Source organism: Eublepharis macularius, chromosome 3 (genome assembly GCF_028583425.1).
Source record: "Eublepharis macularius isolate TG4126 chromosome 3, MPM_Emac_v1.0, whole genome shotgun sequence".
NCBI classification, from domain to species: Eukaryota; Metazoa; Chordata; class Lepidosauria; order Squamata; family Eublepharidae; genus Eublepharis; species Eublepharis macularius.
The window spans coordinates 88,408,965-88,431,260 of NC_072792.1; the positions used below are offsets into that span (position 1 = coordinate 88,408,965).

The following is a 22,296-nucleotide window of genomic DNA, read 5'->3' on the forward strand; positions in this document are numbered from 1 at the left end:
AAAACTAAGGTTAAGAAATAAATGGGTCCTATAAAATATGATCCACAAAGAAATTGTAAAAGGTGTCCCACTTCTTCACCACATTGTTCCTTTTCTGAGTACAAATTGTCTAGACAGTTGGAAACACTAAAATGTTCATTTGATGTACAGCTATTGATTGTACCTTGAGCAGATGATGTTCACTATTACATACTTTTCAGTTATACATACACTCTCTCTTTCTCTGTTCACTTCTATTGTTTAATGTGAGGTTGCTTTATCTTCCTGCTATATTTTTGTTAAGGAAATAACTGGATCCTCCAATTAGATGTTAAAGATTTTCTTGTTCCATCAAGTTGCTCAAAATAGCCTGGCATGTGCACACAAGCACTCTTCCACCCAGCCACCCCCTCTGCTTTTGTCCTTGTGTTCTCAGGGAAGATTATAACAATTAGGACATTTCACTGACTGACTGCCACTAGACTGAAAAAACAAAAAGAGTCCAGTAGCACCTTTAAGACTAACCAATTTTATTTTAGCATAAGCTTTCGAGAATCAAGTTCTCTTCGTCAGATGCCTGATAGGCAGAGAACTTGATTCTCGAAAGCTTATGCTAAAATAAAATTGGTTAGTCTTAAAGGTGCTACTGGACTCTTTTTGATTTTGCTACCACAGACTAACATGGCTAACTTCTCTGCATCTAGACTGAAAAAAGTGAGTGTATAGCCACACTTATATACAAAATAGTCAATCTTGTAAACATTCATATAATGTGCACTTTTTTCAGTCTAATGGCAGCCATTCAAGAACATTTTCTAATTGTAATAATCTTTACTATGAACACAGGAAAAATGTCCTAATTTAACCTCATCACAACTCTAATGTTAATAATTCAAAACTGAATATAGCCTTGGCAAAAAGTTCTGTTTAGGGTGGGGTTAAAATACAATCTTATGAAGACGTATTTTTTAAAAACATGAAACTAATTTGAGTGTTATAAAACTGGAATTCCCCACCCCCCACTTCAAAGAATTTAATTTTAAAATGCAGATGACTTCCACAGTTAATGAGAAATTAGTACAATTCTGAAAAGAGCCTAATGGTTTAGGTACCTAATCTAAATTTCAAAAATGATTTAGAAATTTATGAGCCTTGGGCAATAATCTTCAATTAGAAAGTAATCCCAAAGGAATCCCTGCAGAGTGTGTGGTTTGATAATGGATACCTTTGTGATGACTTAAGTTAAAATGGCATTTTTTTCCTTTCAGAGAGCAGGAAATCTCACTGTTATGCACAATCTCTAAGATTCATTTGAACTGCCAGGTTATGTTTGTTAATGACAATTTATTAAATGGTTAAATAATGCTTAGAGTCACTGTGATATAGCAATAAACTGAATCCACAGGGAACTACAGGGAAACCCTAAGCAGAGTTACACCTTCTAAGTCAAAGAAGTCAATGGGCATAAGGTATAATTCTATTTAGTACTGCACTATTAGATTTAAATACTCAGTAACAATGCAATCCTAAGAACACACTCCTGGGCCTATGGATAGTCCTGAGTAGAGATGGGCACGAACAGCAATACAAACCAAAAAAAGCCACGAACAGCCCAATCTGCTGTTCACGAACAAGCTGTTCGTGAGGCCCCATTCTAAATGAACAGGTGGTCGTTGCAAGCCTCGTTCATTGCTGTTCGTCAAGCCAGACAGTCTGGCACCTGCAATCAATTCCCTTGGCAACTTAGGCAGGGATTGTCTGAACTCTGTCTGAACTCCTGCTGTTGCCCTGGAAACCCAAATCTAAGCCCAATTTAGCTTGATAGGCAGGTCTTCCTTTCAAGTGTGGAGCTCCAAATTTGTTACAAGGGAAAAAAGACCAGGGGGAAAGGGGCTCCCAGCTCTGGCTTTGCAGATAGTGGACAGGGAGAGACAGTTGCTGTTGGCATTTTGATAGAGTGCATCGGAGCTTGAATTTTCTTTGTGTGTGGTGGTATAGGGATCTACCCCTTCAAGTTCCAGGGCTGCTGCCAGGCACTTGGCCAAGCTATTATTTATTATTGGTACCTTTCCTGCTGCCTGCTCAGGTAAGGTTTCTGGGAGTGGTGTGGTAGGGATCTTGACTTGGATGATGACTGGAGGAGAGCCTGCTGTCCCCCACGAACAGCCAACTACGAACATGTTCGTGAACAGGCCCATGTTCATAGTTGTTTGTGAGTCACTGTTCGTAGATGGCAACGAACAGTGAACATCATGTTAATTTTTTTCTATTTGTGCCCATCTCTAGTCCTGAGTAGATCTGCTTAGGTTTGCTTTCTAAACCATAGAGCCAGCCAGTATCTTACCCTTTCTCATAGAGACCTTGAGAAGATAAAATGAAGAACAATGTAGATGCTCTGAATTTCTTGGAGATAGGATGATATAAGTATCGTAATAGTAAGACAAAACATCACTTTCCTCCAGAAACCTTCATTCAGGAGGTGTTGGCTGCACTCCAGTCTTTTATGTGCAAGCAGGACTTTCCCATTACTGGTTGGTGATAAGACAGAGTACCATCTCCTCATAAAGATCCATCTGCCCTAGCTGGCTCAAAGAAACCTGTGTCCATGCGATTATGGCCAAGGACCTTGGAGAAGTGTGTTGAGTTCAATGTGGTCAAGAAATGATGACCTACTTTTTCAAACTAATTTTTACATCTGCTTAGTTAATGGCAGAGTTACAAGCTCTCTATCACACATGGTATTGCTGAAATGAGTTTATCACAATCACACAAAAATCAGCATTTTAAAAATGTAAAACCAGATTGTCTTGACCAATGTAACATATAGGACACTTAGGCAGTTATGGGATTCAAGTACAGAACATTTTTTATATGGTAAAGCTAAGCAATATTATTCAGTTCAAAGAAAATAGGGAATCATACTGTTAAAGACACAGAACTTGGTGCCTTTTTGGTGTCCCTCTTAGCCAATCACAATGAAAAAGACACTCTTGGAGTCCTGTTGAATTGAAGCAAAATAGATTGTTTAATTAAGCAATGGATGAGCTCCCCTTACACGGGAAGTAAAGGGTTCCCTCGTGCCCAGTGCTCATCAAAGCTACAATAGAAGTGCAAAACAATTAATACTTTTAGGTTAATTATAATATTAGTTATCTTATTGGCTCGCAGAATGCAGAGGTCCCCCATTGGCATAGAAAGAGGACCTCCTGTCTTGACACAAGTGTCTAGGGTTACTTTGCTTGGAAGAAGCAAACTTAGGTCAGCTGCATAATTGGAGAAATTGCAAGATTGCAATTTCCTTATCTGTCCTTGGGCCTGTTCCTCTCGGAAGAACATCTTCCCCCTTTCTCTTACCTACCTCCTCTTGTGGGCCTACTTCTGCCCCCTCCTTTTTGCCAATGTTACTTTTGACGGTGCTCTGAAGTCTCTTCTTGGCAACCTTGGGGCTTTCAGAGAGCTGGGATCTGTGGGTGGAAAAGAATGTTCCCCCACTTCTGCAGTTTCTCTCTTTCCCAGCCTTGAGAGAGATGCTGCTAAAATTGGCTGACCTAGTATGCAACATTAATCAGTTCTTACAAAGAGCTCTTTTGTATTAAATCCTATTAGAATCATATAGAATAATATAACATTTGTGTGGCATCTCTACAGGTGCATCTCTACATCATGTTGCAAGCATATACTGTTTAGTTCTCAGTTCTTACAGAGTTTGACATGTTTAACATACATTCTTCTTTTTGGTCCTCTGTTCCAAGTGTCATATTCTTGCAGGTTGCATTACAAATACTACAATAGCTCCTGGGCATAGAAAAAGTGCATATAATCCTGAAAGGCACAGAAGTGGTATATAATCCTGAAAGGCACAGATGTGGTATATAATACTGAAAGGCACAGAAGTGGTATATAAAATCCCTTTCTTCAAATCCATATTCCTCAATACAACATAGTAAGATATTTTGTAGAAAGTTGGACACCTTGAATTTATTATATGGACATCAGATATTATCAATGACAGAGATATTAAATTTTTGTTACTTTTCTATAAAATTCAATACAAAGTTGGTTATGTTCACTGCATTTATTACATGGTTTATTAGATAGCCAATTTATATTAAACATAATAAAATGTATTTGAACTACAAAAATTGCACTTATGCTGAAGAAAAGTGGGCAGCAAGAAAGGGAGAGTAGACCAAGAGTTGGTGACTCTACAGTGTATATGTAAAATAGTGCCATGTGTGACTATTTTACTCTCCATATAGTAAACTACTTTTTTGCCCAAGCAAGTGAGGTAACAACTAGAGGTGCCGGTAACACCACTGAGGATAATAGTGTAACAGAAAGCAACAGGCATGCTTATGCCTTTCGTTGCCTCCCACAGCTACCAGATAGAGCACAAGTGAGCTCCTGAAGTGCTGGCTGTGCTAGCAAGGCTTATCTTACTCCCAGCATGTCCATTCAAGTTCACCATCTAGGGTTGTCAGGCCCTCTCAACCACCCAGCGGGGCACTGGCTCCTGTCACTTACCTCTGCTGTTGGGGGGGGGGGGTGCGCGTGCACAAAGCACATGCAAACACTCTCCGCAAGTGCAATGATGTCACTTCCGGGGAGTGATGTCATCATGCGGCTCCTGGGAGCACACTGACGCTCCACAGGGGCTTGGATTGGGGCCACTGCAGAGTGCAGTAGCACTCCTGCCCTCCACAGTGGCCCAAAACGCACCCATTTTGGCCCAAATTGGGCTCGTTTTGGGCCTGTTTTGGTGCAGATTGGGTCCATTTTGAGGCTCTGTGGAGCACGGGAGCGCTCCTGCGCTCCGTAGCAACAGAAACGAGCCCATTTTTGTGTGGATTGGGCCCATTTTGGGCTGCTGCAGATTGCGGGGGCGCTCCTGTGCTCTAAAGTGGCCCCAAACAGGCCTGATCCGTGCCAAAACGGGCCCAAAATTATTTGGGCCAAAACAGGTGCGTTTTGGGCCACTGTGGAGGGTAGGCATGCTCCCGCACTCCACAGCAGCTCCAATCTGGGCCAAGACAGGCCCGATCCAGGTGTCTGCTGTGGATGGCAGCGTGCAGCGCTGCAAGGGAGTATGCACGGAAAGTGTGCATCCCCCCGTTGGCCAGGTAAGTGGGGGCGAGGTGTGGGGCTGGGGGGTCTGGCATCCCTCCCACCATCACCACCACCCCCTTTTGCCAGCACACCAATATCTTTACAGGCTCTATGGAGGTCACTCAGCTGAGCTTGCTCCTGGTTCATTTTATCTGCCCAGTCTGCACCAGATATTACATTTGAGATTGTAAATGCAATGAAGCAAGAGATCCTTGAAGCCTTACATGTGAAAATGTTCTTATGGAGCTTGTCACTGGAATTTGAGACTGCCGTGATACAGGAGGCTGTGCGACCTAGTGTCAGAGATGGCATTGAAAGGATTAGGATGAAGCCCACTGCTCAGCCATGAATTCAGTGATCCTTAGACTCATTCCCCCACCTATAGAATGGAAATTTCCATAACTTGCCTTTTAGGATTCCTCTCAGGATAAAGGCAAGTAAAGCAGTTCACATGTAATGTTTGTAAAGGTTCACTACAATTTACTACTACTAGTAAGTTACTACTCAGCATAAAAAACATTAATTTAAATCAATATTTTCCTCCAGAAATGTTTAGGACAATGTAAAAAGGCTGTGCAAATATGACTGGATTTGCAAAGCATAATGCACTAAATCCAACATTTAACCAGCTCACTAATGATGATGGGTGGTGCCAGCAGGATAATAGTTCATCCTTATATCATGTTCTTTCATCCAGGACTGTCAAGAATATCACATGTACCATCAGGGTGGGGACCTGGTAATCCCATTCTGTTAATGAAGGTTAATCAAAACAGACTAGAAAAGGAGGTAGCACAGGGCTGCAAACTACCACAATAGACACCACTGGTTGAATGGAAATGAGTAAAGCATGCTGAGCAGCATGGAACCAACCCCACACTGTTTTTTGGGGGTAGGAAGGCTATCTTGAGCGATCTTATTCATTACTCACCCCCCCCCCATCCCTGCAAGTCATACAATACCTGTTTTAATGAACTCTCCATCCAAAAGGCAGCTAAAAGCTGCTCACAGGACTTCAGCAGAGTAGTATAATGCCCTATAAAAGTCTGTCAGGGGGTTGGCCAAATTAATCATAGTAACAAAAACACCCTTCCTTGTAGGTGCACATTGCAGGAGAAAATAGGTAGGAAATTGAGTGAATTGTCTTTCACAAAAATTTGCCCACAGATGTTCTCATTCATGAACACCTGATATGTTTCTTAGAAAAGCTAGGTCTCCTTGGAACCCAGGTTGACAACCATGAGGCAATTAATAAGGCTTCTGAACAACCCATAATACAACCACTACCACAATCAGGATGTCCAATTCCTATACCCTTTCTACTTTTTTCCCAGCTGGTGAATCTATGAGGTCAGGAAGGATGCTCAACCTTGTCTAGAGCATTGCCTGCCGTAAATAGAAACAGGTTATTGAGTGGTGTAGTTGCAGCTAAATTAACATTTCTCTTAAGAAAGTTATAGGTTTAACTCAAGCCCATTTTAACTAATTTCCATACTTCAAATCTGGAAAAGTTTATCCTAGCAGTGACCCTATTTTGACTCCACCCACCCTATAGCTTGGTACATTTTCCTGTCACTCTGTAGACTTCATAAAATCATTTCACACAGTCTGCAGAAGCAAACCCAGTTTGCAATCAGGTACATACTCACCGAGCCCCCAGTCTCCTAACAATCTCTTTACTGTCCCCATGTCTGTCTGCAAACAGAAATTAATTGCACCACCTTCTGCACAACTCTTACCTGTCGTAAAGACAGGCATTTCATTAATTTGAAAGTGGGGGTGGGGAGTGACAAAAATGAGTCTTACAAGAATGCCACCAGTGCTGCTTATGGTTTTACTATGTAGGAGCTGAGTCCTAAAAATGTAATTTGCTTCTGCTTGGTCTAATAATATAATTATTGCTGTATTACAAGAATAATATATTAGTACAGCGATTCCCCCCCTCCCCTTGACCATGCTGCTAGTTCTCTAAAATCATCTTTAGGACTATACATCATACTGGAAAAAAATAAACATTTCTCTAGTAACTTGCTCTACCTGCTGTCATTTACTTTTATTCCAACTCTTTTTGTTTTGAGAACTTGAAATAGATAAAATTATTGTGACAATGTCTTGAAGAACACATGAATCTGACAATTGTCATGATGTTCTTAAAGTTCCTAAATGATAAAAACTTCTGAGCACCTTTCATATTTTGGTCAGTTATGATGATGTGCAAAATCTTTGATATCGGCTATCCTTACTAAAGCAGTTTTAAGAGCCGATTTTAAGCATGAAAATATCTTGGTTTGGGGTAAGTGGATGAACGCCTCCTCCAGAATGCTTGTCTCGAGTCTTAAGATTACCAGTGAAGCCCTGCTACAAGAATCCATCCCTGATGGTGCCAACCTTTGGAATCCTGTGCCAAATTTATTTAGCCAGTTCATTCAGATTGCTTAAAATTGTTCATTCAGGAAAGCATTTTTGTCTGGTATGTAAGTTTTAGCTTATTTTCTGCTACTGATTTCTGATGATTGCAAAGATTTTTATTATATTGTTTTTTAAAATCTTGAAAATCTTCAAGAGTTCACATTTATTTTCTAGTAAATCAGTGAACACTGATTTCACGAGGAAAGCATAAATTCTAAACCATGTGAAATGAATCAGACACTGCTGGGTGTAACTTTGCCTGAAACCCTGGCACCAAACTCACATTTCCTGACATCAGCCAACAAGCATATAGTTCAGGATATTAAATATACTGTCAAAATGCATTTATGCACATGTCCCATGGTGGTTGTGTTCATATATATTTTTAATAGAAACCTGCTAATTATATAATGGTCACAAGGAAAGTTCTTAGCTGTTTATCAGCAAATAATTCTAGTCAACAGTATTGGCTCAAAACTATTTTAGTCAATCTTGGTCATCTGGCTAATTAAATGACAAAGAGTTAACATTTGAGAATTTGTTTGCAGCTTCTGTGAAATGCTATTTGTTATTGATAAAGTAGCCATGCAAAAATTCTGACAAATTATTGAGTTCTTTTCTTCCAAAGCAGGAAAGAAATGTTATAGACATAGCAACCCCTCTTTTCCCCAACCCCAATATGTTATAAAGATTCTGACCTTATTTCTTCTTTAAAAAATTTCTTGCAGATTGATGTTCCAATGCAGGCGTTGCATTTATCAAGTCCCAAAAAAGTCCGACCAAAACTGTAGCTGGGTTTGACACGGGGTAATATAGTTGGGGAAGCTTTTACTTCTAAGGAACTGCTGAAGTTTGGACTCAAACACAGAAGAGACAGCAGCCAAATTACGAAGTTGGAGCAAAGGCAGTATAGCCAGGACCTCATTTCTAGTACCCACCAGCTCTAACGTGGCTTCTGATATACATTTATGAAATCATAGAAAATTAGGCCTAGGACAGTTAGAGCTTTTTCTTCTTGCCGACTAGTTAGCTGGTAGCTTCAGTGGTTTCGGGGGAAGGAGCATTGACTGGGGTGGCTGTGAGGAAATACAGGATGATGCAGATAACTTTTGTTGCTATAGTTACCTTTCCGCTACTAGGAGCAGCTGCTGACCCACCCATAACCAAGCAAAGAGTGCAACAAAAGCTTTGCTCATCATCATTTTGAGGGGGACAAATGAAGGATATCCTGTTGAAGGAACACAAGGTATCCAAAGCCTAACAGGAACTGCTTCTGATATGAACAATAGTTATACTTGAGGCATGTGAAGAATGAAAAACTATCCTTTTGTACCATTTGGATAATATTAAAATACAGGCCATGATATAACTCAGATCCATAAGTTTTATACAGGTCAATCTCATTCACATTTGCTCTCCTAACAAATGAATTTCAAGAATTTGTCAAAAAAATAGTAATGAACATACATTTATGCAGTTTAAATAGCTTGCTTGGTTGTGTGCTTCCTAGCTCTTGAAGAATGTATTTTATTGCTAAATTTGCCTCCCCCTCATCATACCTCCCAAAGTAGCGAGAATGAGTGACGGATTCCACGCCCAACCCAATACTCAGTAAATGATCAGAAGGAAATCAATTTAAATAAAGCTTTACAACAAATGTGCAATAGAGTATTTTAGAGTGGGACTTAGTTAACTATGGTGATTTGTTGCTTAAGACATTTGATGGATAAATTAAATACATACTCTTGAGAAAATATAGACAATATAGTTCTACAACTTTCTGATATTCTTAAACTGAGACATACCTTATAATCCCCCAACTGCTCTCTCTACTTTTGTTGGGGTTTTGGGGCCCAGTGGACACTTCCTGATACTGTTAAAAGCCTAGGGATTATATTGGACCCAGCATTACTATTGGAGAAGCAAGCTAAGACAGTAGCAGCAGCAAAAAAATCTACCAGCTTAATTTTATCCAGAAGATGGCCTCCTACCTTGACTTGGCAGATCTGACCATATAGATTCATGCTATGGTTACCTCAAGGCTAGACTACTGCAGAGCACCCTGTATGGCTCTACCCTTAGTCAAGTCAGAACCTCTAGTTGGTTCAGTATGCCATAGCCCAGTTACTACTTACTAGCAGGTGCTAGGCAGAACATGCATGTCACATCCACCCTGCAGTTGCTCCATTGGCTCCCAATCAGTTATCAGGTATAGTTCAAGATACTAATGATCACTTACAATACCCTCCATGGCCTGGACCAACATAATTGTGGGTCTACCTCTCTTGCTATGCTCCATCATGACAACTCCACTCATCTGTTATTGTAGGTATCAGCAGGCTTTTACTGCATTGTCTTATATTCTGTAATCCCACATTCTGCATTGCTCACAAGATACCTTACATTAGGCAGTTTTCTGTTCTCTTTGTTGCTGTACATCTATTTTAATGCTATACATCTATAGAGCAAGTGTGCAATATTTTCAGAATTGTGTGCAACACCAACTTGCTACTGCCATCCTACATTTGCTTCAGGGAGCTAAGTGTCTTATGTTGCTTTCTGATTTGTTCAAGTTTTTTTATTTGCAGAATAGAGCTGGACAGGAACCCAACCAATTTGCATGGGCTACATTCAGTTATGTCTTTGGATTCTCCCCCCTCTCTGCTTTTAACTAACAAACCTCAGTTCTGATTCGATAGCCGATGATTGCCAGCTGCCTTAATACCTGGCTTAAAATGTAGAGAAACAGCAAAACAAATATTTAATCCTTCAAAAGACAAAAGTTAACCAAATTCATGGGTTTCATGGTACCCCATATTAGCAGAACCTCTTATAGAGTCTCTCTGTTTGCCTTAGCAGCCAAGAAAATCTGGGCTAAAGTTGTTTCCAGAGACAGCGATGGTTTTATCTGACTGGTATTTTCTGCCTAGATCATTTTAATCTTTTAATATTTGTACATATGTTTACATGCTAGAGTGCTTTATATGTTTTATTTGTATGGGTTGTAATGTCCTTTGGCCACAAACAATAAACTTATCTTACCTTCTTCTAAAAAAAATATTAACAGAACCAAATGTATGTATGTCACAGAAGTGGAGACCCCTGGAATTGGAAGAATCCACCATAGAGCCCCTTCCCTGGGCTGCTGATTCCACACACCCTTTTCTTCTTTGTTACCCTAGCCCACTTAATCACTGAGCAGATGAGGTTTGCCACTGCCACCATCCTGGATTTGAAGGGGCTACTGAAAGGAGGGTCAGTTTGCCCCTTCTGTTTGCCCTTTGACTCAGAGCCCCTTTTTATCATAAGAGGAAGTGGCCTGGTTCAGCCATTGAGTCTGAGCCATACAGAAAACCTGCATTAAGTTTTGAAAAATTGTTACTATAAATACAAAATATTAACACACTTAAATTTAAATGTCCTTGTCTAAAACAAGGTGGCCTGGCCCATGCCTCTCCATGGCAGCAGACCTGGGAAAGTACCCTAGGCCCTAGGGAAGAAGTGTTTTAGCTGTTACTCTCAGATTCCTACCTCTGATTTGGGATCAGGACTGCCAGTTTCCCATCTGCTTCTGTGGCCAGTGAGAGGAAAATGATGGGGAGAGCTATTGGTGACAGGATAGTTTTATGTCTGGGGAAATCTGGAAGTGATGATAGCTCCATAGTGTTTCTGATGATTCCTAGAGAGGTGTAACCTCACTATTAGGCTGATGTCACTTTACCAATAGTGCCCTCTCCATGTCTGTGCCTCCCAGACTCCCTCTGATTGCCAGTCAGTGGCTGGCAACCCTATTCAAGACTGGTTGCCATTTTCCTCCAAAACTGCAAGGGTCAGTCCTGCATCCTGATGCACCTGAATTTCTGGGAGGGAAGAGGAGGGCTATTCCTTCCTCCCTCACAGGGAAAAAGTTCTCTATGGAGTTAATTTTTTTTGAAAATCCAAGGCCTAATTAACAGAAAACTTAACAAAATGGAGTAAATGGTAAGAACATGTCTAGTCATGACAACATGCCCAGTCCCACAGATCAGTATAGTGTAATTCTTTTATTCCACCCATCTGATCATTTTGTATATTTAGTTCTCTGAGTTATTTATATACATGAGACAGCATTGCACAACCACCTTCTTTAATATAATTTTTCATGTTGCATCTCCAACTTGTTTAAATGGTGATTTTTCAGGTAACACAACCTATAGTTCCCTTAGGGAGGGGCTGTGCTTCAGTGGTAGAGCCTCTGCTGGTCAAGCAGAAGGTCACTGAAATTTCCAGTTAAAAGGGATCAGAAAGTCGGTGATGTAAGAGTAGGGTTGCTGCTCCCCTACTCCCAGCCTTTACCGCCTAACCTGAAGAGTACTGTTCCCTATCACAAGAGGTCTGCGGTATGGGAGCATGTGTGTGAAAGTATGCACCATGGCTCCATGACTTAGCTTAGACAAAGAGAGACATTCTATTCATTAGGAAGATAACTCATATACAAAGAGAAATATAATGCCCCCGCCCATGTCCAGGCATGCTGAATCACCTCTATTCCTTTTTTTTTAAAAAGAATTTTTATTGGATGGGTCAAAATACACCAATCATAATATATAACTTCAATATCCATCACATTATAATAATCCCACCCATTCCCCCCCTTTTCAGCTGACTTCCAACAGTTTTCCATTCCCCTTATATATACTACTCCCCTATCTCCTATTTTATTAACACCTATTTCTACATTGTAATGTATAGTATACATCTACATCTACTAATTTTGAAATACATCTCTTATTTAGATTTCCACATTACTATAAAATATACAACTGAATCACCTCTATTCCAACCAACTTCCTCCTCTGTCCATTGGAGTGACACTAGTTCCTCCAAAGTAAGAATCGTTACCTAGTGTAGTGTTAGGCTCCAACTATAGTCTTAAAAAAATCTTTATCCCATTTCATTGATCTTACATTGGTTGGCATGGAAACAGAACAAGCCACTAGCAACACTGGCTTCATGTCTTCTTTCAGTTTCCACAGATATAGATGCTAATTCTGTAAAAACAAGACTGCTCTTACACAGTTTTAGTTTTAAGAACTTGGCTTTGTTTGACTTTTTCTGAAGGAGGCATTAACTGGTACAAAAGCAGGAAAGTAGATAGCCCAGGCAAGCCTGATCTCATCAGATCTTGGAAGCTAAGCAGGATTGGCCTTGGTTTGTAATTGGATGAGAGACCTTCTAAAAAGACCAGAGTAACTATGCAGAGGCAGGCAATGGCAAACGGCCTTTGTTAGTTTTGTTCCTTAAAAATCCCAGCAGGGCTCACCATAAGCCATGACTTGACTGCCCTCTCCACCACTACAAGTACGAAAAAACTCTTCTGTAAATTTTGGGTTTTCATAGAGTCTCTGGCATTTTATTTATTTTTATATTATTTATCGTAGGCCCTTATCACTGAGATTCAAGGCATTTATACAGTGTTAGTCAATATGATCAACAGCTGGGATATTCAATAAGCAATACAATAGGTATGCACTGTAGAAATTTCAAAAAAGAGCAAATTTGAATACAGGAATACAGAGATGAAACATTACTGAAACTGAGTAATTTGATGTGACATTTTAAGCAATGAGGAAACTGCCCAATAGAAGCCTATCTATATCAACAGACAGTACATAGTAGTATAGTTTACAGTCACTATCCTTTACCAAAGCATCTCTTTGAACCATTTTCGTACAGCACAGGCCTATTGCCTAAGTAAAAATGCCTCCTAATTCAGTTTTTCATAGTTTGCAGAAGGCCAAGAAAGAGGGATCTTTCCTGACCTCTTCAGGCAGAGCATTCCATAAGATATGGGCCATCACAGAGAAGGTGCAAGTACAGGCCGCTGTTGATTCTGCCCATTTTCAGGGTGGTATCTGCAGAAGGCCCTGTTCAGATGAGCAAAGCTGCTGTGGCACAGATAGGAGGAGAGGCAGAACTGTAGATATGAGGGGGCCAAGGACATGAAGGGCTTTGTATGTGATGGCCAAAGCTTTGACTTGAGCCCATTAACTGATAGGTAGCCAATGGAGTGACTGCAGAATGGGAATTACATGCATGCTTTAACTCCTGATAATAACTGAGCTGTGGTTTTCTGCACCAACTGGAGTCTCTGAGTTGACTTTTAAGGGAGACCTATGTAGATGCATTACAGTAGTCTAGTCTCAATGTTACTGTAGCATGAATCCAAGGGACCAGATCAGCTATGCCAAGGCCATCTTCCAGGCTAATCTGAATTGGGAGAAAGGTATAAACTTTTGAGAGTCAAAGCTGAAGGGAGCTTTGACTCTCTAAGGTGATACCTATAAGGAATATTTGGGCTATATACACTCCATGTATGTAATCCCGGATGACCTAATTAGGTCTAACAGATCATGATGGGAGTTGAGGGATTTGGTCTTCAAAATGGATGGGAAAGCAGACAGTAACACAATTGTTCAATCTAAAGTTGCTCCTATTTTTAAATTTATTAAGAAAGATCATTTTAGGTCATCCTATCTAAGGACCTTAACAACAGTGAAACTAAGGATGGCCTTTACTAGTTTAAGATTGCAAGCTATGCCCTCAGTGGTCCGTATGGGCCATTTTCTATGTGTCCCTGCCCCTCTACAACTCTGTGTGTGCGCTATGGGAGTAGATGATCTGATCCATTATATTCTGAGATGTTCTTTCTTATTGGATCCTCAAAATAAATTCCTTATTAATATTGTATCTTTGCGGGAAGGACTTTCAGATTTGGATAAAGTAATATTTCTGCTTGCTGATGAGGATCATTTCGTTTCCAACAGAGTTGCTCTGTTTGCATTAGCAGCTAGAAGGATTAGATTGAACTATATGAAACAGTATAATGGCTAAAATGGTTTTGAATGTATTTTAATTTGGTCTCAACACTATGGGGTTTTGTTCTGTATTATATTGTATTATATTGTAATTTTCCTAATTTTTTCTTAATTTTGGAATTTTAGTATGTGGAATAGTATGTGTTGTTTTACATTGTTATGACCTATGGTCAATACAATACAATAAACAATGACTTACTGGACTCAAATCCTGCTGTTCTACTGAATACCAACACAGCTACCTACCAGAATGTATTAGCCCAAGCTCTTAACAAAGTTAGCAATGGTCAGCTGAAATGAGAAGCACAATACACTTCAAGATGTCCACCATCCCAGTCAGAATCACTTCCATCTTGTCTGGGATCAATTTCAATTTCTTTCCTTTCCACCACTTGACCTCTATTGAATTAAGGAGCTTGATAGCAGGATATAGAGCTGGGTATCATCTGCATATTGATGGCATCCATGGCTACAAATGATTTCCCCTAAAGGATTTACATAGGGGTTAAATAACATAGAGAATAAGATCACATCCTTTGGAACCCCACAAGATAACTCCCACTCTGAAGATGGCTGGTCACCAGTAGTGACCTTTGGAGTCACTATTGGAGTCCATGAGGAACGATTTAAAACAGTCCAATATTACATGGTTTAAGAGCCCCATGGCACAGAGTGGTAAACTGCAGTACTGCAGCCGAAGCTCTGCTCATGACCTAAGTTCAATCCTGGTAGAAGCTGGGTTCAGGTAGCCAGCTCAAGGTTGACTCAGCCTTCCACCTTCCGAGGTCGGTAAAATGAGTATCCAGTTTCCTGGGGGTAAAGTATAGATGACTGGGGAAGGCAATGGCAAGCCACCCCATAAAAAGTCTGCCAAGAAAATGTCATGATGCAGCGTTCCCCCCCATGGGTCAGTAATGACTCAGTGCTTGCACAGGGAACTACGTTTACATTACATAATAACCATGTAATCAGTATAATAGTTTTTTTCTTTTTTCTTTTTAAATTTTTATTGGTGAGTTTATATTTCATGTTTAATACATACATTCACATCATATCTAATTTACTCTAACCCCCACCCTTTCCTCCCCCCTCCTAATCGACTTCCAACAGCTTTCCAATCCTTAACCCTTCTTATTCCTTAACTTGACTTCACTTATATTCTTCTATAACACATATATCGTAATATCTCTTACTCTAAGCATATTCAAATTGTTTTATATATATACTATATTAAAATCACTAATCCACCAATGTATCCATTTTACTCTTCCTTGATTAAACTCTATATTCTAAGTAAGATTTGCTTAAACATAATACTAGCTTAGATTGTAATAATTAAATTCCCCCTTAATGGTAAAGTTGCTTATCTCTTCTATTTACAACATCACATTTTAATAGTTCTCAAACTGCCACAGTTCTCCCTTCACATCCCATTTTTTTTCTAAATATTGTTTCAATTTCCCCCAATCAGCAATAAATTGTCCTGGATCAAGATCTTTAAGTTTTCTTGTCATTTTGTCCATCTCTGCCATGTACAGCAATTTGTAAATCCAATCTTCTATAGTTGGTATTTCTTGTATTTTCCATTTCTGCGCGTACAAAAGTCTTGCCGCTGTGGTCATATAAAATAACAATGTTCTGTACTGCACCGGAACACCTTCCATTCTCAAGTTCAGCAGCAACAATTCTGGGTTCTTATTTATTTGGATTTGTAAAATTTCATTAATTGCTTCAATTATGTCTCCCCAGTATTGCTTAGCTACCTCACAAGTCCACCACATATGATATAGTGACCCTTCGTGCTTTTTACATTTCCAACATTTGTCTGACATGTTAGTGTTGCCTAGCGCAATCTTCTTTGGTGTTAGATACCATCTATAGATCATTTTATATACATTCTCTTTAATGTTCGTACAAGTTGAAATCTTCAATGTATTTTTCCACAGGTGCTCCCATGCCTCCATTGTTATTTCTTTATTGAAATTTACTGCCCACTTCACCATCTGGACTTTTACTATTTCATTCTCCGTATGCCATTTTAGAAGTACTTTATAAATCTTTGAAATTTCTTTTTTGCCTTCTTGTAATATCACTTCTTCTAATTCTGAGTTTTCCATTCTTATTCCTCCTTTTAAACAGTCTGAATTAAAAAGATCTCTGATCTGTCTATATTGAAACCATCCATAACAAGGAGATAGCTCTTCTTCTGTCTTTATTCTTATTGTTGAATGTTGTATTTGTGTTATCTCCTTGTAGGTCAAACGTTGCTGTTCATTGTCGACAGTTCTCAGATCTATTACTTCATACGGAACCACCCATGAAGGAATTCCATCTTCCAAATAAACCTTATACTTCTTCCAGATTGTGAAGAGGCTTCTTTGAATATAGTGGTGCAAAAACATAGAGTCTGTTTTAACTTTATCATACCACAGATAGGATGCCATCCAAACAACTTTTTGTGTCCCTCCAAAGCCAGCAATTTACGGTTTTTTTAATGTTATCCAATCTTTTAACCATGCCAGACAAATTGCTTCATAGTATAGTCTTATATTGGGCAGTTGCAAACCACCTCTTTCCTTCGCATCCTGTAATACTTTCATTTTCACACGTGGTTTTTTGGCTGCCCACACAAAGTCTGAAATTTTCCTTTGCCATTTGTCAAATTGTTTAGAGTCTCGGATAATTGGGATTGTTTGCAACAAGAACATCACACGTGGTAGAACATTCATCTTTACTGCTGCTATTCTTCCCAACCATGATAAATTCAATTTGTTCCATTTTATCAAGTCTCTCTCTATTTATATCCACAATTTCTCATAGTTATTTTTAAATAGATCTATGTTTTTCGCAGTCAGTTCAATACCAAGATATTTTACTTTGTTAGTTACCTCACAATCCGTTATCTCCATTAGTTCTTGCTGCTTCTGCTTGGTCATGTTTTTACATAATATCTTCGACTTCTTTTTATTCACATAAAATCCAGCCAAATCTCCGAAGTCCTTTATTTTGTCTATTATTTTAGGCATATTCTCAATTGGATCGTCTACTATTAACATTATATCATCCGCAAATGCTCTGACCTTGTAGGAAAATTCCTTTATTTTTATGCCTCGAATTGTATCATCCTCTCGTATTTGAATCATCAATATTTCCAAAATCAAAATGAACAACAATGGAGACAGAGGGCAGCCCTGTCTTGTACCTTTGCTTATTTTCAACTTTTTAGTTAAGTCGTCATTCACTACAATCGCTGCACTTTGGTCTCTATAAATTTCTTTAACTGCTTGTATGAACTTTGCTCCCATTTGCAGCTTTTCCATAGTGGCAAACATAAAGTCCCAGTTCAAATTGTCAAATGCTTTTTCTGCGTCCACGAAAAAGAAACCAACCTCCCTATCACAGTGCTTATCATAGTATTCAATAGCGTTTATTACTGTCGAAGGCTTTCACGGCCGGAGAACGATGGCTGTTGTGGGTTTTCCGGGCTGTATTGCCGTGGTCTTGGCATTGTAGTTCCTGACGTCAGGAACTACAATGCCAAGACCACAGCAATACAGCCCGGAAAACCCACAACAGCCAGCGTTTATTACTGTCCTTAAATTGTGTTTAATTTGTCTATTAGGTAAGAATCCGGCCTGCTCTTCTGCAATAAATTCCAACAGCCATCCCTTTATCCTTTCCGCCAAAACTTTTGCAAATATTTTATAGTCATTGTTCAGCAACGAAATTGGCCGATAATTTTTAACATTGGTCAGATCCTGTCCATCTTTTGAAATCAGTGATATGTTAGCTTTTTTCCATGAATCGGGAATCTTATGGCCTTGCATAACTTCATTCATTACCTCTCTCAAAAAAGGTGCCAACTCGCTAGCCATCATTTTGTAGAACTTTGCCGTCAGTCCATCCGGTCCCGGTGCTTTCCCTAATTTCGTGGATTGGATGGCCTTTTTTATTTCTTCCTCTGTCACTTCCCTATTTAATTTTTCTTTCCATTCCTCTGACATCGTTGGAAGTTTCATTCTTTCCAAATACTCCACTATTGAATCTCTATTCACTTCTTTTTTCTGGTACACTCTTTTTTTGTGTGCAATTTTAGATTTCTTATCTTCTTCCAAGTTTGTAACTCCATTAAAGTCGCCTGCCAGAATTATTTGATCATAGGTCAGCTCATCGAGTTGTTTTTGTAAATCCTTGAAAAAGTTTTCTTTCGTGCCATTGGGTGCATAAATTCCAATCACCAAGGTCTTCTTCGAGTTCCAAATTATTTCCACTGCTAAATATCTAGCTTCTGCATCTCTTAAAGTTAATTTTGGCTGCAGTTCCTCCTTTATATACAACGCAACTCCTCTCTTCTTCTTTTTGGAGGCTGCAGCAAATTCATTTCCAAGCTTTACAAATTTCAAATACTTTAAATCCTGTTCTCTGATATGTGTCTCTTGGAGACATACTATATTACATTTTTGTTTTAAAAGCCAGTGGAAAATAGCCTTACGCTTACAAGGTGAATTTAGTCCATTTACATTCCAAGATATTATTTTACACTCCATGATCACATTCTTGTACTTTTTGGTAAGTCCTTTTCATTGTCCCTAATAAAATTTTCCATTTCGTGACCCGACCTGATATTTCTCCTTACTCCACCAAATTCAAATGCCAGTCCTTCTGATATTTCCCATCTGTACCTAATTTTCAAATCCTTTAACATCTGGACCAGCTCTCTGTATTTTTTCCGCTCCAACAACATTGCTCTGGGCAGTTCTTTCATAACTCTCACCACCTTCCCGTTGACTTCTAATGGTTCCTGAAACTGTTTGCTCACGATTGACTCTCTTATGTTTCTGGTCGTAAATTGCACAATCATATCCCTTGGTAACTTCTTCTGAGCTGCAAATTTTGAGTTAATTCTGTATGCCACATCCAGAAGAGCCAAAGACAAAATGGAGAGAGTAACGGCGTCAAACTGCAACACAACCAATATAGCCGTCACTTACTAACTACTGTAGCATTAAAGAATACTTAACACGCTTATATGCAAAATTACAAAATTTACTCATACATAAAGTGAATTCTAAATGCTCAGTAAGACAAATTCTGTTTACACAAACATGTTGGAACATATATCACACCCTCACCTCTACTAGAAAGGAAACAAGGGGGGGGGGAAACTAACAAGCCAATCCCCTGATGTTTGCAGAACCAAAATAATTATAATAGGGCTAAAAAGCCTCTACACAAATTCATCCAGATATCAATATACAAAATGCACATATATGTTGCCAGAGTCAATGGTCAACAAATAATCAATTACTAAATTCGAATCGATATTTTCAAATTGTAACTGAACGGGTCAGCTAGCAAGAGGTCCCGTTTCCGGTTTCCTCTTCTTGATATCTGGATGAATTTGTTTGTGTAAACAGAATTTGTCTTACTGAGCATTTAGAATTCACTTTATGTATGAGTAAATTTTGTAATTTTGCATATAAGCGTGTTAAGTATTCTTTAATGCTGCAGTAGTTAGTAAGTGACGGCTATATTGGTTGTGTTGCAGTTTGACGCCGTTACTCTCTCCATTTTGTCTTTGGTTTTGATCTGAGAGCTATGGCAAACTCTTCTTTTGAAGGTTTTTTGACTTTTTCAGAAGCAGACAAGGTCAGAATCCTTTCAGATATGTCCTCTATTGTTAATGCAACGGATGCCCCACAGGCATAGTGACGGCTATATTGGTTGTGTGACATCCAGAAAAGCTGCAACCTCCTCTTCTTTTTTCCCCAGGTAGCCCGCCAAAATTTCTGTAATCTGCTCTTGGGCTGTTTTTTCCACAATCTCCGGAATCCCGCGAAATCTAAGTTGTTTTTCCATTTGTTTACATTCAGCTACGGCCATTCTTCCCTTCATTCCTCGCATCTCCGTTCTCTGCACGTCTGTTAGGGCATCAACCGCGTTCTCTACTACATTAACTCTCTGCTGTGTAGCTTGCAAGTCATTTTGTACTTGATCTATTTTTTTGTGAGTTCTGCCATCTCCGATTTTAATGCCTCTTTAAAGTCCTTAAAATTCTCCTGCATCATTTCTTTAAGCTCTTTATTTCCTTCTGAAACTTTTTAATCTGAATTCTCCAGCACGGTTTGCCACTCCTTCTTCGACATCGTGGGGCTAGCTCTACTTCGCTCCCACGTGTCCGCTCTTTTCCTCAACTCCGTGGCGCTAGTTTATTGCTTTCTGTTATTTTTAAAAGTCCAGATTCAGTTTATTTTTTAGAGAAAAAAGTTTGCATAGTCCAAAATGTCGGGCGTTTTTTCTCTATGGTTTTATATTGAAGCAATCGCCCTTACCTTCACCAAAGATGGCCTACTTCCGTTTTCCTTGAAGTCACAGCTTTGCCCTGTTTCAAAATGGTGACCTTCCGCTTCCGTTGTTAACAAGCCGCTTCTTGCCAGTCTCTTTATGATTCTGACGCACTTCCTGTTCCTCTTCTTTTCACAGCAGTTCACGCAATATTAAAACTTTCTCACAGTCTGCTATCTCTTCCTAGCTGCAGGTATGTAAACAATAGTCAATTTTCCACATTAACTTCTCTTTACAGTGTCACTTTTTAAAATTTAATTTGCCGGAACTTCCTCCTTTACATAACAAGTCTCTTGCGGTTTTTAGATTCTCTTTATCACTTTATTCCTTTTTATAATCTGTCCCGTATTGAGAGATAGCAATCTTTACCTTCTTAGACGTTTCTCTTGGGTTGTAATTGCTGCTTCAAGTATCCAATTAGTTCTTATTCCATGTATTGTCGAAGGCTTTCACGGCCGGAAAACAATGGTTGTTGTGGGTTTTCTGGGCTGTATTGCCGTGGTCTTGGCATTGTAGTTCCTGACGTTTCGCCAGCAGCTGTGGCTGGCATCTTCAGAGGTGTAGCACCAAAAGACAGAGATCTCCCAGTGTCACAGTGTGGAAAAGATGTAGGTCATTTGTATCTACTCAGGAGGGGTGGGGTTGAGCTGAGTCATCCTGTAAGAGTTTCCCAGGGTGTGGAATGCTAATGGCGGGAGGCTTCACTGTATCCTGAGGAGGTTCCTTTGCATATGGATTGGTACTTGGTGTGCTAATCTTCTCTGCAGGGCTATTGTTGGGGATAGAATGTTTTGTTAGCCTGGTGTTTTTCAGAACTGGAAACCATGCTCTGTTCAAGGGAAAACCTTGTCTTACATCAAAGATTCAGCAGATTTCATCAACAAAATCAGTTCTCTGAAATTCAATCCACAAGACATACTTGTCAGTTTTGATGTTGTATCCCTGTTTACCAAGGTTCCAGTAAAAGACACTATTGCACTTATTAATCAGATTTTCCCAGAGGATGTAACAGCCTTATTCCATCATTGTCTGACAACCAGTTACTTCCAATGGGACAACGAATTCTATGAACAGATGGATGGGGTGGCCATGGGGAGCCCTCTCAGCCCAGTTATAGCAAACTTCTACATGGAACATTTTGAAAAAACAGCTCTAGAATCAGCACCCCACAAACCTAGTGTATGGTTCCGGTTTGTGGATGATACATTTATCATTTGGAGCCATGGGGAGGAAGAATTGATGGGGTTTTTGAATCATCTCAACAACATCCACCTGAACATACAATTCACAATGGAGAAAGAAATCGAGGGAAAACTCCCATTCCTGGATACTTTGGTCATCCGCAAAGCAAACTTTCAGTTAGGTCACAAGGTCTACAGGAAACCAACTCACACTGATCGGTACTTACACAAAAACTCCAATCACCATCCCCGACAGAAAAGAGGCATAATGAAAACATTAGTGGATCGTGCAAGACGGATATGTGAGCCGCACTTTCTCAATGAGGAAATTAATCATCTAAACCACGCACTTCAGGAAATCCGAAGAGCAATCAAACCCAGGATGAATCAAACAACCAAGGAAAAACAGTCTCCTACAG

At 39.5% G+C, this 22,296-nt stretch overlaps 1 protein-coding gene across 2 annotated transcripts in view; it reads right to left on the bottom strand.

Moving 5' to 3' along the window:
* Positions 1-8,537, bottom strand: part of DIPK2B (divergent protein kinase domain 2B) — a 42,913-nt gene extending 34,376 nt beyond the window's left edge. The window contains exon 1 of one of the 2 annotated variants that reach the window (XM_054975049.1): positions 8,193-8,537. In XM_054975049.1, coding sequence (XP_054831024.1) covers positions 8,193-8,419 — 227 coding nt within the window. In that variant the 5' untranslated portion in view covers positions 8,420-8,537. Of the gene's footprint in view, positions 1-2,901; positions 2,915-8,192 lie in introns of those variants that run through there. The other variant, XM_054975050.1, reaches the window with a different exon arrangement.
* Between the last annotated feature and the right edge of the window lie 13,759 nt (positions 8,538-22,296).